This window comes from Oculina patagonica, chromosome 6, assembly GCF_052425735.1.
Source record: "Oculina patagonica isolate OP01 chromosome 6, crgOcupat, whole genome shotgun sequence".
NCBI classification, from domain to species: Eukaryota; Metazoa; Cnidaria; class Anthozoa; order Scleractinia; family Oculinidae; genus Oculina; species Oculina patagonica.
This window is the reverse complement of record NC_135763.1, coordinates 2,474,581-2,488,610: the sequence shown is the minus strand read 5'-3', so window position 1 is coordinate 2,488,610 and position 14,030 is coordinate 2,474,581. Positions and strand designations below refer to the sequence as shown.

The following is a 14,030-nucleotide window of genomic DNA, read 5'->3' as shown; positions in this document are numbered from 1 at the left end:
CAAGCATCCAATATGAAAAAAAACCCTGAAATGTTTTAATATAAGAACAAAATTTTTCGTCGTATAAGGGTTGTAAGGTGTCGGCAGTTAAAAAGAAGACCAAAAGTGGTCGCGTTCGCCTGCGACTACGAGAGGTGTTCGCTATGGGAGGTTCCGACTACTGTTATTTGACAAACAGAATTTTGGTATTTTGGTATTTTCGCTTTCGGGAGGTGGTCGTACAGGGAAATTGGACGGTGCATTTGCACTCATCATTTACTTTTTCATATATCCTTGCTCATGTTTCCACTCCCGCTCGTAAACGATCCCCCCTTCCTCCCGAAAAAAGGAAAAATTGTCTGAGAGTTGAGGACCATGGTAAAGGGGGGTTCATGCCAAGAACGATATCGCCCCTGGTTTATGGCCTAAGAGTGGTCAACCGAAACTTCTTGGCCATCGCCTCTGAGGTCTTCTCATAAGCTGACTCACCGCCCGGAGAAAACAGAAAAAAACGTTTTCTCTTTGATTTCTTTTGGACTCTTAGCAAGAACATTTCGCCAGGAATAGCCCTAGGAATAGCTTTCAAAAATAGCGTAGTTCTGATATCCGCGGATACTTTTCGATTCTACAAATTTCAGGCTGGTCACCGTCTCTCTTCACGTGATTTGTGTGTGGTTAGTGCCCAGTTCTCTTTCCACTCCTCCATTCTGCAATGGCCGCCTGACAGGTCGTGCAAAGTCAAGCGAAGATGGTGAACTTCGTTGTTCTGTTGCATTCGAGCATCTTTGTTTTAGCTTGGCAAATCAGAACACTTGTTTCTTTTTCTTCTTCACTTCAAGAAGAACGCTGCCCTAAACTTTTGAAGAATTTCGCTGAGGTGGTTTCGAACTACACTTACTGTGCCGTGCATAATTCTCGGCCATTTCGGTTTTGTTGTGTTTGCGAAGATGTTTACGTGACAGCTTTGAACGGGCACAGAGATATTGTGCAAAAAAAAGAATGCCACGATGACTTGATAATGGCAGAAAAATACCAGATTGTTGAAAATGCCTATGATTTTGTGGTGGATCTTTGGGAAAGTTCAAATTGTCCAGGTATGAAAAGAGCTTTAATAGCTAGAGCTACAGGCAGTTGTAGCCAGTTGTCATAGGTAAAAAGCTTGATAAACAACTACTGAATACTAATCAAAACCCCCTTTCCCTCTTTAGATGCTAAAAAGATGGGAAAATGCACTCGTGTTTCAGTTCAAAGTGTTTTGTTATCATGGTTCAGGGGTGTATGGGGAGGTGCAATGAAATTTGAAAATCATTTTCCACTGATGAAGGGACAGTAGTCTTGAAATGTCTGGAGATTGTTCACAAAAATTAGTGCAGAAACAAATATTTTTCTCTTAAACAGGACAACTTGCAACAACGATTTTTTGCGCAACAATGTTGCACGAAAAATCAAACACCGTGCAATACATTGTGAGCTTTGAACCCAAGTCAAAAACTCGCAACGCAAGATGACAAGTATTTAGAAAGTTGACTTTTGTAACAGGGTCACTGGCGATTTTTTGCGCAACACCTTCCCAGAGTTCTGTTAAACATGGTCTGCACACGCATTGTTCTCATATGCAAAATGTTGCGAGTTGACGTTGCGCCGAAAATCGTCTTGTGTAACATACATGTTGCCAAGTACATTTGGTACGATGTCACGCAAAAAGTTGACCCGTTTAACAAACGACGAAAAGTTGACGCGGTGTTGTGCGAAAAATCGTTGTTGCAAGTTGTCCCGTGTAACATTGCCTTTATGAGATCATCCGAAGATGCAACACAGTTTTTAACAATATTTTGACAATATTGTGATCTTATTATCAAAAATTCTTGATTGTCTGGGATTTTCTGGACAATTAACGCCAGCGTCGCACACCTGGGGGCTGGAGCTGCCGACCCCAAACCCAGGTAGCAAGAACACCCTGAAAGCCTGCCCTAGCCACAACCCAGCCACGAGCCCCGACCACCACACCCAGCCCCATTCCAGCACCCGTCACACTGAATGAAATTCAGTGGGAAAAAAATATTTGAAGTAAGCCAGAACGCCTCGAGCACTAAACTCAGTGAAACTACGCGACTCAGTGAAAACTACTAGCACGTGCAACGGCACACGCATAAGAATGCGGCAGGTAACCGCTGACCACGAGAGCGCCGGAAGTTGTCCGCAGCGCTTGACCAGAAGTAAACGCCATGCATAGGAAATTGCCAGCCCGCCAATGTACGCTAGTAAACGCCAAGCCACGCCAACGCCACGCTAATGCCAAGCTAACGCCAGACAACTACAGAACAGCCACAATTAGCTTCTAGTCATTAACTAAGTTAAATAATATATTTAACCTCATTAAATAATATATTTAACCTCATATAAAATCCAGGCTTATTTTACAGAGATCTATAAACAATGCAACCATATCTGCCAGCATTCACTGAATGTGCTCTTGATTTAGATGTTTTGTTAGAAACTCATCTCTTTTCTCTGTTTTAGCTTGCTTTAAAAATGACGACGATGGTACACCGAACGAAATAAAACCAGAAATTGTGGATTTCTTCAAAAAGATGGATGTTGTAGAGCACTGTTTCTATAACAACTCCCAGGTAATCTTCCAGTTATTTTTTTATGGTATGAAATTATCAGGGGGCTGGGAACTTCCTTATGTAAGGGGCAGGGATACCTAAAGGAGACCAATTTGCACTTCGCTCGCATTTTTCTATGCACAAAAGATGCCATTTGTCATGCCTGATTGGTCCATACTACCAAGTACACACCATGATGACAAAATGAAATTTACTTTTTCACATTGTATAGTTCCAAGAAATACCCATACCTCCACCCACCCTGGAATTTCCAGTTTAGCTTCATACTTTCCCTTAAAATTTTTGGCTACTGAGACCCCCCCCCCCCCTCCCCTTTAGAATTTCGAATGACCATCCTTGGGGTGGGTGTGGATATTTTCTGGAACCGCACATTCACATCTTACTAGCTGTTATAGACTGCCTGCAGTCTAAATGTACCTTATTATAGGAAATTAACGATACAGTTATTAATGCGAATTTCAAAAATTCGCGTAAATTTTATTTATGTTAAGGCGTTTACTATGAGCATCTAACCAGAACTTTTCTTAAATTCCCGTTAATATTATTATGCATAAATTTTGTTTGTGTTGTTAAAATGCTTTGTTATATTTCTATAATAAGGTTAACTGTGAAATCAGTTGAATTTCTGAATTTGAGATGTAAACAATGACATCAGCAAATTTCACCCAGCATTTATATGAGACTGAAAAAGAGGAGTAATGACATATTAGATGGAATACTATTCCACTACACTCAGAGGTGTAAACAGACTTGGTCCTTCTATTTTATCCGGCAACCTTACCGGGAGCACAAGACTCCAGCCCACATAGCTCTACTGGGGTCATTAAGACACACAAACCATTCCACCGTGATAAGGTGGTGACCTGTAAGATGGGGTCCAATTATTATGGACCGATGAACCAAATGGTCTACATGTGTAAGTAACAGGGCCGTAGCTAGGATCTTGCATGGGTGGGTGCAAGTGCCAGAGGTGTGAGTGTCTCGGGGGGTCTGGGGTATTCTCCCCCAGGAAATTTTGAAACATCAAGTTGTTTAAGTCCACATTTCCTGCATTCTGAGAGTCATTTTAACCCTCACTCCCCAATTAGACAGACCTTTGTGGTCCATGGGTGGGTGCGGATACACCCATGCATTTCTGTTTTTTTTTTCATAGATCCACATACTTCCTGTACCAGTGAACCATACAGCTGCTAATGCTTCTGTAGTGCTAAGTGTATGTGATGCTTGTAACAAGTCATATCGCGATCTTGATGCAGCTTACAAGAAAATAGCTGTGTCAGACTCTCAAGAATACAAAGTTTGTGCTGATGTATCTGCCTCAGTAAGTACCTATTATGTGCAGAATTGCAGCCCATAGTGATACCACACTCATGACATCTCTTAAGTGTATGGTACCATTACAAAACATACTCACAGGGATCCCACCCATAGTGTCAATGAGTGCATGATTACAAAACACATGAACATACCTTAAGGTTACTATTGTTAGCGGCTACTAATTTTAGCCATTTTAGCGAGTTGGGCTAAAATCGCTAAATTTAGTACTCGCTAAAATTTGTCTCGGTCAAATTTACTACGCGTTAAATTAATGCCCCCGACACCCAGAGGAATACAAAATTAAATATAGTGGCCCTGTTTAACTAAATGACAACTTCAAAAGTTCGGGGAACAATTAAGAACGGTTGGGAGAAAGCTGGGATAGCCGTCATCGTGGAGAATGTGACTGATCCATCAATCAATCAATCAATCAATTTATTAATGTCATGCGCGGGATGAGGTTGCCCTCTATATCCGAGCCAGAGGCTCATGTTAAAAGCGCTCTGAAGAGGACCCACTTTCTAACATTTGCAATTCACTTTGTTCTTTATGGTAATTTTCGTTCAATTTAAAGTGACTTTGTTCTATTGCTGAACATTTATTTCCATCTTAGCTATATGTTATTATTTTTTTAATTTTTGGAAAATCGCTAAATTTAATAGTCGCTAAATCTTGCTCAGAAAAAATCGCTAAAATTAGTAGTCAAAATTAGTAGTTCAAACAAAGTTGCATTATTTTAAAGGTTTCCTGAAGAATTAAAGTAAAAATACAAAAAATACATGTATAAAGTTTGGTGTCATCATGGTACCATTTTCATATGTGGATGGAGTCTGATTGCATGTTCAAAGTTGATTTGAGTTTTTTTTTTTATTAGCTACATCTTGTTAATGAGGCAATCAAATTTGTTGAATCACTTTTTATACCAAAAAGTTAATTTGCAAATTTATTTAACTCCCTATTATTGGCACCTCCCCAGGTGTTTCGGGTCAGAGCACCTACAGTTTCAACTGAGAACACAGAGAGGAGTATCTTAAAATTCTGAAAATAATTAGCCATTTGTTGGTGGGCTTTTCTTCAGGGTAGTTGCAGGGAGGGGTAGCCGGGAAGGAAAACCCCTTTTAATTGTGAAAATCGACAATTCAATAGTGTGAAAACCTTTTTCGTGAGAAGAAAGCCCATTGAATGCTTGCTCATATGTTCTTTACAAAGTACTTTGCAATAGTTACAATTCACTTTGTTCTTTTTACTTCAGATGAACTATACTCGGCAACGTTGGAGTAACAACTTTCATTGTGTCAAGATACACTCGGACCTGGTGTCAGTTGTGGCTCTTACAGTGTTTTTCTGCTTCCTTCCCATTATTTTTTACACATCCGTGAAACTGCAAGGCGCTACCTGAAAGACAAGAAAACAGGTAGGTGACATTTACAAGATAGTGTTGGCATACTGTACCGGTTTTTTTTTTTTTTTTTTAAATTCAATCAGTAATTCATATTTTTTCTTATCATTTCTTTCAATTTTGTTGAAACTGATGAGCTGTTTTTTTTTGTTTAAAGTACACATTAAAGGCACACAACAATGTGCTCATACACACAGCCATTTGGTATGGGGCATTGGCAGCATATCAGGTGAGTCTGCTTGAGCCATGGTTCATATTTTGGTAAGATGCTGTCTAGCCAAAATACCCATGGTGAGAGCAAATGAGCCTGATAAGTTGCCGAAGCATACAGAAAGGGTATAATGAGGTATTTGCCATGACGAAATTTGACCAAAAATCTGGCAATGTTAGGTCAGTGAGTTGATATTGTGTAGTTCCATAAAATACATACTTCCCCTCCCCGGAAGGGATTTTTATAACAACCCCCCGCCCCCATCCCTCTGGAAATTCCAATTAAACTTCCTACATTTCTTAAATTTGTTGTTCTTCAAGAACCCCCCCCTTATTTATTTTTCTATAATTATTTTTATCTTTTCCAGGCACCTCCTTGAGGGTTAATCAAAGTTGAAACAAAATCAGAAAGCATCAATCACAAATCCAGATCATGAGAGCCAAGTCAGCCTGTCCTGAGCCGTTTTGATTTGCTCAGCGACTCCCTTGCTCATGCTACACGCTCATTTCCAATTATTCTGAGCTCCTTACACATGACTGTAGAGGAGGTAGAAAAAAGTTTTGTACAAAAAAAAGAAAACAAACAAACAAATAGGGTTTCTGAATACCAGAAATCAAAAGAGCATGTCTCAGTATTGGTATGTAGTAATGAAATACTAAGAAGTGCAAAATTAAAGAGTTTTGTGATGTGCCGATCTATTACCATACAAATTACCCTTATTTGCAACAATACCATTAAAGTAGCCAGTGCCTTAGCATATTCTTCTTTAAGAGGCTTACTGGACGAAATTTTGGGTTTTAATTATTTAAATAGGACTTTTCATCGAAACAATTATTTGATGTTATAAACCACACACGAGTTTTACAACTATCAGATAAGCATCAAAAATTTAACATACTGTAATTACTTAAAAAAAAACATAATGACCTGAAGAAATTATATTGTTTTTTTATTAAAAAAGTAAATCCAACTAGAAGCCCTTGGTTTTATTATTTGGGGGGACTTAGGAAACTGGGATAAGCTCCGGCCTAGTGGGCTACTAGGCTTGAACACAGACCTTACCTTTTTCGGTGAGAACCCAACGATAGGGGATTGGGATTCGGATGGGGGATATCAATGTTATTCCAGGGTCTGGATGATCGGGCCCCCACTTACCTGGAGGTCTGGATCCGCCACCGCCACATATTTCAGAGAAAAGCATAAATTATGATTGGCAGAGACTTTTTTTATATAAGTACTTTTCTGCGCTTATATTTTAGACTATATCTCAGCTGTTTTCTTTGGTCGCGCGCTCCCGAACCGATTAAGGAAGTTAAAACCAAAATTTATCACTCGATTAAAAGACTGAAATTACGGGTATTCGGGAATTGCTGAGTCTTTTCGCTGGGGTTACGCAGCTGAAACACGTAACAGTATGATTTTCCGTTGCACTGAAAGACTAGGAGTATTTCTACTCCCCCTGGATGGGATGTCAGTCCATGGCAGGGTTAGCCCCTAGCATTTAACTCGCCGGTACCCATTTATACACGTGGGTGAAGAGAGGCACTATGAGAGTAGAGTCTAACAAGGTGTCAGTCGTAGTCTGTTTTGAGTAACTGGCGTCGAAATATGGCCTAAATTGATTCTGTGGAATCTTAACTTGGAAGTTCATATTAATAAATCACTCTGTCACACCCCACGGTTGTTTAATTTTATGTAATGATGTGGAAAAGGGTAAACTTTAATGAGCTTTATCTGCCAAGATACCAAAAACCTAAACATTTTTGCATAAAAAATTAAAAAGAAAACACATTTGGTTAATTCCCTACTCGGAACGGGTCGTGGTGCGAATATTCCTTTCCCCCTCTTTTTCCTCGGATACTGTGTAACTATACAGATTCATTGTGGAGATGAGTGGATGTGGTCGTTCATGGCCAAACGTTTAGTTATTACCGACCGAGAGATCCGCATAAACTGACTTAACGGTGACAGCACAAAAACTCACACCGAGAGATCATAAATTTTTTTTTCAGTAAAAAAAGTTATAAAAAAAAATTAATATATACGAGTTATTTTCCACTTTCATAAAAGCTAATGCAAGACGGCAATGCACTGAATGAAAGTTAAGTTCACGAGGCCCCCACTGTTCATACATGTTCACATGGAAACCAGCTTTAACAAGAAATCGAGCGATAAACTATTGACAATGAGCGATCGAGCTGTCTTCTTTACAAAAGTTTGATCATTGTGTTAGGAGCTTGATGAGTTCAAATCTTGCTTCGCTACATTTGGGTTGATTGCAGTGTTGTTTTAAAACTTTAAGTCGGTGTTTTGTGATACCGGTCAAATTTGTAACTGCGTTTATTCGTGGACGAGTCAGCCAAAATCGTTTTTACAATAGGTGTTTTTCAACTTTAGCTAACTTTGTTTCATTTTATTTTTCTGAATTCTCCATTTGTAAATCCGTCACCTAGTTAACCCTCAGTATCCAAGAGTGATCAAAGGCTAATTTCTCTTTTCAATATCGATACATTGTCAAGTAAACAGGTGATGAGAATAAGAAAAACAGTAAGAAAAGAATCAGCTGGAGTGTGATCAGGTCCTAATGCGCTCTTGTTTGTTCGTCACGTGCGTGATCGTGAAATTCGATCGTTCGTGTCAGTTCCGATCACAGAGCGAAACTGATGAAAATAGACGGTGATTTCAGCTTATAGACCGTCAGATGTTCAAAGCTAAAAGAAATATTTGGCATTCAGTTCAGAAGTTTAATAGTTTGAGCTTGCAAACCTTGTTCTCCCAGCCGCGGACCAGCCGTCTGTTAATGCATAGGCGTACGGGCCGGGGGGGGCTGGGGGGCTGCAGCCCCCCCCAAATTTTGGGCAACTCAGATTTTTTGGGCAGCAAGAGAAATTTGGGCAAAGCCAGTTTTTAAAGTAGTTTTCTTTTTTTTTCTTTTTTTTTTTTGAAAAGATAGATATTTTCTATTCTAACCTGAAGTCGGCGTGGTTATTATTTTCTTGACAATGCGAGCCCAGATTCACTAACAAGATTTACCCAAGATTCCTTATTTCGAGAGGCGCTGATATCTTCTTAACTGTAGGACGCAAATTTCTGGCGGCCACCATTTTAAGTAGAGACGTCAGTGAGGATCGATGCATTCAGAAAGAACGTGGAATCTAGTGAGATGTTAAATTTAAAGAACCAGTGAATGGACAGTTTGATGAATGCACCAAAGAAGCGTTGCTTGTACGTGGAAGCCAGCAGTTATTATGAACTTCCTTTTATAAACGTTTTATAACAAATAAATTCATATTTCCTTTAATAATGGACACAATGATGGTCACTCAATTTGGGAAATTTATGTCACGGTAAAACACGACCCTGATAAAGAAAGCTTCTCCCGCGTTGCTAAATTTTACAAAATCGACGGCGAGATTAGTGAAAGCTGAGCAGAAAATGTACGCGACTTTTCGTCATTTGCGCGGATTAGGCTACATGACTGTTTCAGAAATGCTGGAGACAATGCACGAGAATGTTCTATTTGATATGTCTCCAAAGTTTCCTTATGTGGTACATATCCTCGCAGTGCATGATACTTGCTACATCGTGTTCTGCAGAAAGATCATTGTGTGCATTTCGCAGATTGAAAACTTACCTCAACAGCACCTTGGGGCAACGTGTCAGTCACCACACTTATTAACATTGAAAGGGCATATGCCAAATCTGTAGTCAACAATGAAATGATCGTATCATTGAAATCTTCGGCCGTCGAAATGGCAGATAGCTATTTCTTTTAAGGTGATTTATGGGCTCATATGATAAATTCATATGCAAGAACTGCACGAGAATATTTTCTCTTCATATGTAGGCCTATGGTAGCTTATATTAGTGCATCGCAGGACCCTCGTTTCTTCTCGACTTTTTCGTAAAAATTTGGGCAACTTGCGATAATTTTTTGGGCAAATGGTTCACCGCCCCCCCTGGCAAAAAATTGCCCGTACGCCTATGGCTCAGGTCAGGCGCAGGTGATGGTTCATTGTTGCGACCAGAGCACGTGGATAAAACGTCTCTAATGAAACAACGTGGTTTCCACTTGGTCTGTAAATCATGGTTACAAGCGGATATTTTACAGTGCAACAAACACCGTGGTTTGTGGAATGAACATCTGGTCACGGTTGCTCAATGTGCGGATAAAGCTATACACCGGGTAAATCACTATCCAGTGGATAGCGTAGTTTGTTTTGTCAACTCTTATCCGCCGGATAGCGTTATCACCCCTTGAACAACCGAGCCCTGATTTAGTTTTGGGACGTCGTTCGCTATAACAGCGTTCAGCCTTCAAATTACTGTTATTTGTATTTCTTCTCAAAATGAACTTCTTTATGCCTATTATCTTGAGAATAATGGTGTGGCCTCATTTCTAACAAAAACAACTACTCAATTATTGTTCTTGATGCTCTATACTTAGCTTACCTTAATGTTAACAGGTTAAGAAATCTATTCAATGCGGGAATAACCATTTAAATGCTGCATTGTCCTTTGAATGGGTTACCTTTGATGAGGCACGTGCCCGCGCCAGTTAATTGTTCCGCCAGCGAACTGGCAATCGCCATCGTTCGACGGCGCGTGTCACACGCGAAAGGCACGTGTCTTTGATTTAACAGTTGCCGAGGCGCGAACAAATGACACGGGTCGAGGTGTGGATTAATGACAGGTGCCTCGTTTGCTGGAGAATGTTTTGCCAGCTTTTGAAGAGTGTTTTCTTGTTACACTGAATAAAGAAACGTGTCATTGAGGGCCGTTTTGTTTAGGTTGTTTTCGTGATTGTTTTCGTTAAGACAATAACCTTTATAGGCGGGACTTAAACAGTGTTTTTCTTCTCTCGTACCCCAACTCGAAGAGTTTGCGATTAATAACATTCCGATTATTTATAAGACGTTATAGCTAACAAAAATAAATTTTAAAACATAAAAAACCGAGACTTTTTACCTGGGGATGGTCAAATTCTACTTTTGCCACAAAATGAAATAAACGGTACTTTTATTCACCTCTTTTTATACACCTTGTGTTACTATAAGGAAGTCGGCAAAAAACGGTTATTTGCGACAAAAAATCTCCATCCTTTTTTCAGCATCGTGAAAAGTTGCGCATGCCTGACTACAGTTAACTGTAAAACTGAAAGTTTCGCAGGATAAATTCTATCTGAATAAATTGAGACGCTTATCTATATTTTGTAAAAAGTGTCGAATATCTTTTATTATTTTGCTAATGTTCAAGAAACTCCTCAGTCTAAAGAATACGCCCTTTTCTTTTGAGTAAATGATATTGCTTGTGTAAAAATTAGGAGAACGTGATCAATACAAGAGAGATTACAAACAGACTTCGAGTTTCTGAAAAGGATGGATGGTGATAAAGTTTGAATCAATGCTATGTCAGGATATTAACCGAGTAAAAAAATAGTCATGGCTGTTATTATCAAAACATTTCCAATTCAGACAATAGTTTCGTATTTTGAAACTCGCCAGCCGATAAACACATGCCAGTTTGGGTGCTATAAAGTTATTCAAGCTTGTCTTTTGAACCAGTATATTCTTTGTGAAATAAAGCAATTAATGAAATGTGGGACGCATTTTCGTTTCTTTGCATTTTTACAAGCTGTTCCGATATCCGTTGAAATTAGTGCAAAGCGTTGACGTTTCGTACCCCGGTTTAGACCTAACTAATTCTGTGCAAACAAGTTAAGGAGCTAACTGTAGTCAGAGATCCTCAATTTTTACTTTATTCTTTACAGCGGTGGGGGTCACAAGAATAAATAATACATTTAGATAGCAGTTTGTTGATTAAGGTTTATGAAAGATTCAGTTTGAAATGAGTAAAGATCACTCAGTTTTTGTGGCGACTTTAAATAAAAGCTCTTATAAGTTGTATCGCAATGCCCACTTTTTAGCAGTCATTTAAGAGGCGGCGCTGATGAAAACTAGTCAGGAAATTCAGTGAAAATTCACCGGTGAAATTCAGACCCTAAATACCGCTGAAGTGAAAGAATAGTTTTGACAACTATCTTTTATTATAAATCGTGACTCAGTTACATTCTCTGATCACAGATCACCAGCATTTATAGAGATCAGTAGCTTTCAAAACCTAAATTTGTTCATACATAGCAACCCGGGTATTCCATGCGCAATTTATTGAAGGATTAGAGAAAAAAGAAAAAGTTGGGATCGTTATAGAGTAGAAAGAGATGCGTTCCTGTGTTGAGTTGAGAAACAGAACGACGTCGTCGGGTAGTGAACATTTGGATCATTTTTCGTACAATTTTATTTTAACAACCTTCAAAAACCGAAAGACCATAATTAAACGTACGCAAATCAAAGCGTTTCACAATTTCTCACGGTACTAAAATATGTATTACTGTATTGCTGTTGGGTTTCCTTGTCGAAAGTAAAGTTCTGTTTCTTTGTTCATCTTGACGGGACAATTTCAGTTTTTGCACAATCACATTTGCTACCTTTGTTGACCCACGTTCTTTATGGGAAGTTTTCCAGGTGTTTTTCTTACCGAAAAAAGGCTAAATTCGTAGTTAACTGTTTTTTGTAATCCGGTGCGCGCTAACTAAACTTTTGAATTCTCAAGTCTCGGCTTTAGAAGTTAAAGATAGAAAATTTTCGTTTCGTTCCAGGCTTTTTTTAATATCTTGGGTAATCGCCTTTCAGTGCTATTATCCAATACACGAGTCTTTTTCGGGCGTTTCTGTTTTGTTTGCGCTTTTTTGTCGGTGTTTTATTTGTTCTATTGCGACTCCACCTGAGTAGTTTAGTTGATTTGCATATATGGAACAAGGAATGACAAAAGATTGAACATGTTGCCCCTTGTTTCAGTTTTGTATAAACAGCCGCAGAATAGTTCATTACCCGTCACAAAGGGCATGGTTTTGAAAACACTCGAGGCTATAAAAACTGCGGCCTACGGATAAGTCTCACTGACACAACACAAGTTGATCGAGAAGATAAATCGCCGATTACGAAACGCGTTTGTTTGAATATTCAAGAAGAGTTTACTTTCCTTTCAAGTGGCCCACAAGAGCGCGCGGAACTTCAAACGACCAATCTTAGATTTGAACTCGAAGCTTGTGCAATAAGCCTCCGGTGAAATAACTGGGACCCGTTTTTCAGTGTCAAGGTTTGGAGCTGTTCGCTTTTCTATTTTGCAATTTCTGGTGGAAGATTCATCGATCGACACCACGTCAACAGGTGTTTCTCGGCGCAGTTGTAAGAATCAATCCCGCAAAGAAAGCATGGATTTCCACAGTGCAAGAGCGATGGGTGATGTATTCGCAGCGCAACCGCAATTCTCGCATTTCAATTCACCAGCTTATCAAAACTTTGTTCCTCCCAGCCAACGGGCAACACTGCACTACCTTCCTCAAGCGAGAAAACAAGCGGACTTGAACCGGAGGCGTTATGAAGCCGAGTTGAACTCCTCGTGTCGGCGCGAAATGGACGCGGTTGACGAAGAAATGATTACAAGACTTTGCTATGCGCTTGAACTGGACAAACTCTACGTTCTTCCCGACTTGGGACTCAGTGCTGATATGGTCAATAGGATGTAAACCCGTAAACGAGCTTTAAATCGATCCCTTGCTTGAATTTTGGGGATTTCATGACACAAGCTCGACCTTTATATACAGTGAATTTCAACAGTGTTTGCCGCTGGTGTACTCCAGACAATTTTGACAGAAATTTACGAAGATATGCACGGAACGCGAACCTTTCAAGCCGCAGTGAAGAGAACTATCTTGTTATTTCCACTCTGGACGATTTACATGTAAGCAGTTTTGGAAATATTTACAGTTACTTTGTCAGAGTATATATATTTGTATAATAATATCATATAAATGTGACATGCGGGAGGCTGTTTACCGAAGTACAACTTCTCCCACGCTGTGAAATTTTTTAAGCATTGGCAAATAATAGACTGAGGAGATATTTCTACATGCAAGTCTGCGTGTAGGTTATATGTAATTTTTAAGAAAAAATTTTGGGGCCTTCTTTTCCCGCTGCGGCGAAGGGCCCATTGACTTATTAACACTGTACATTTTTAAAAATTGAAAGAATTCGTAAAACGAAGAAACTTTATCTTAGTTCACTTTACAGATGGAGGAAATTTAAAATAGCTCAGTCGTTATTTGTATCATACCTGTTTTAACAATCACAGTATATTAAAAATTGATGCAATTGTTATTTGCACGTGTGAGTATGTGTTTCTGATAGCGCGAAACTGGGACGCACGGGGGGGTAGGGAAACGGAATGTGTGTCAGGAGTTCGTACTATATAAGCAAATCCGACCGAATAATTTTTCCTTTTTGTTAAACAATGCTTGACAAATGTCAGGAAGCTATTGGGAAGTGAAAAAGGTGAAGATATAGCCAATGGAACAAACTTGAAAACAGGGCGCTTGGTTCAGATTCATTTAAAATTGTAATACAGTCGAACCCCTATTAAGCGGCCACCCCCT

General features: G+C 39.4%; 1 protein-coding gene across 1 annotated transcript; it reads left to right on the top strand.

Annotated features, from left to right (window-relative positions):
- The first annotated feature begins 692 nt into the window (after positions 1-692).
- Positions 693-6,512, top strand: LOC144656826 (osteopetrosis-associated transmembrane protein 1-like). Its single transcript, XM_078517068.1, has 5 exons — positions 693-1,073; positions 2,500-2,609; positions 3,763-3,930; positions 5,179-5,340; positions 5,904-6,512. Exons 1-4 carry the CDS (start codon positions 728-730, stop codon positions 5,323-5,325), a joined length of 771 nt encoding a protein of 256 aa, XP_078373194.1. The 5' UTR covers positions 693-727; the 3' UTR covers positions 5,326-5,340; positions 5,904-6,512.
- The last annotated feature ends 7,518 nt before the right edge of the window (positions 6,513-14,030 follow it).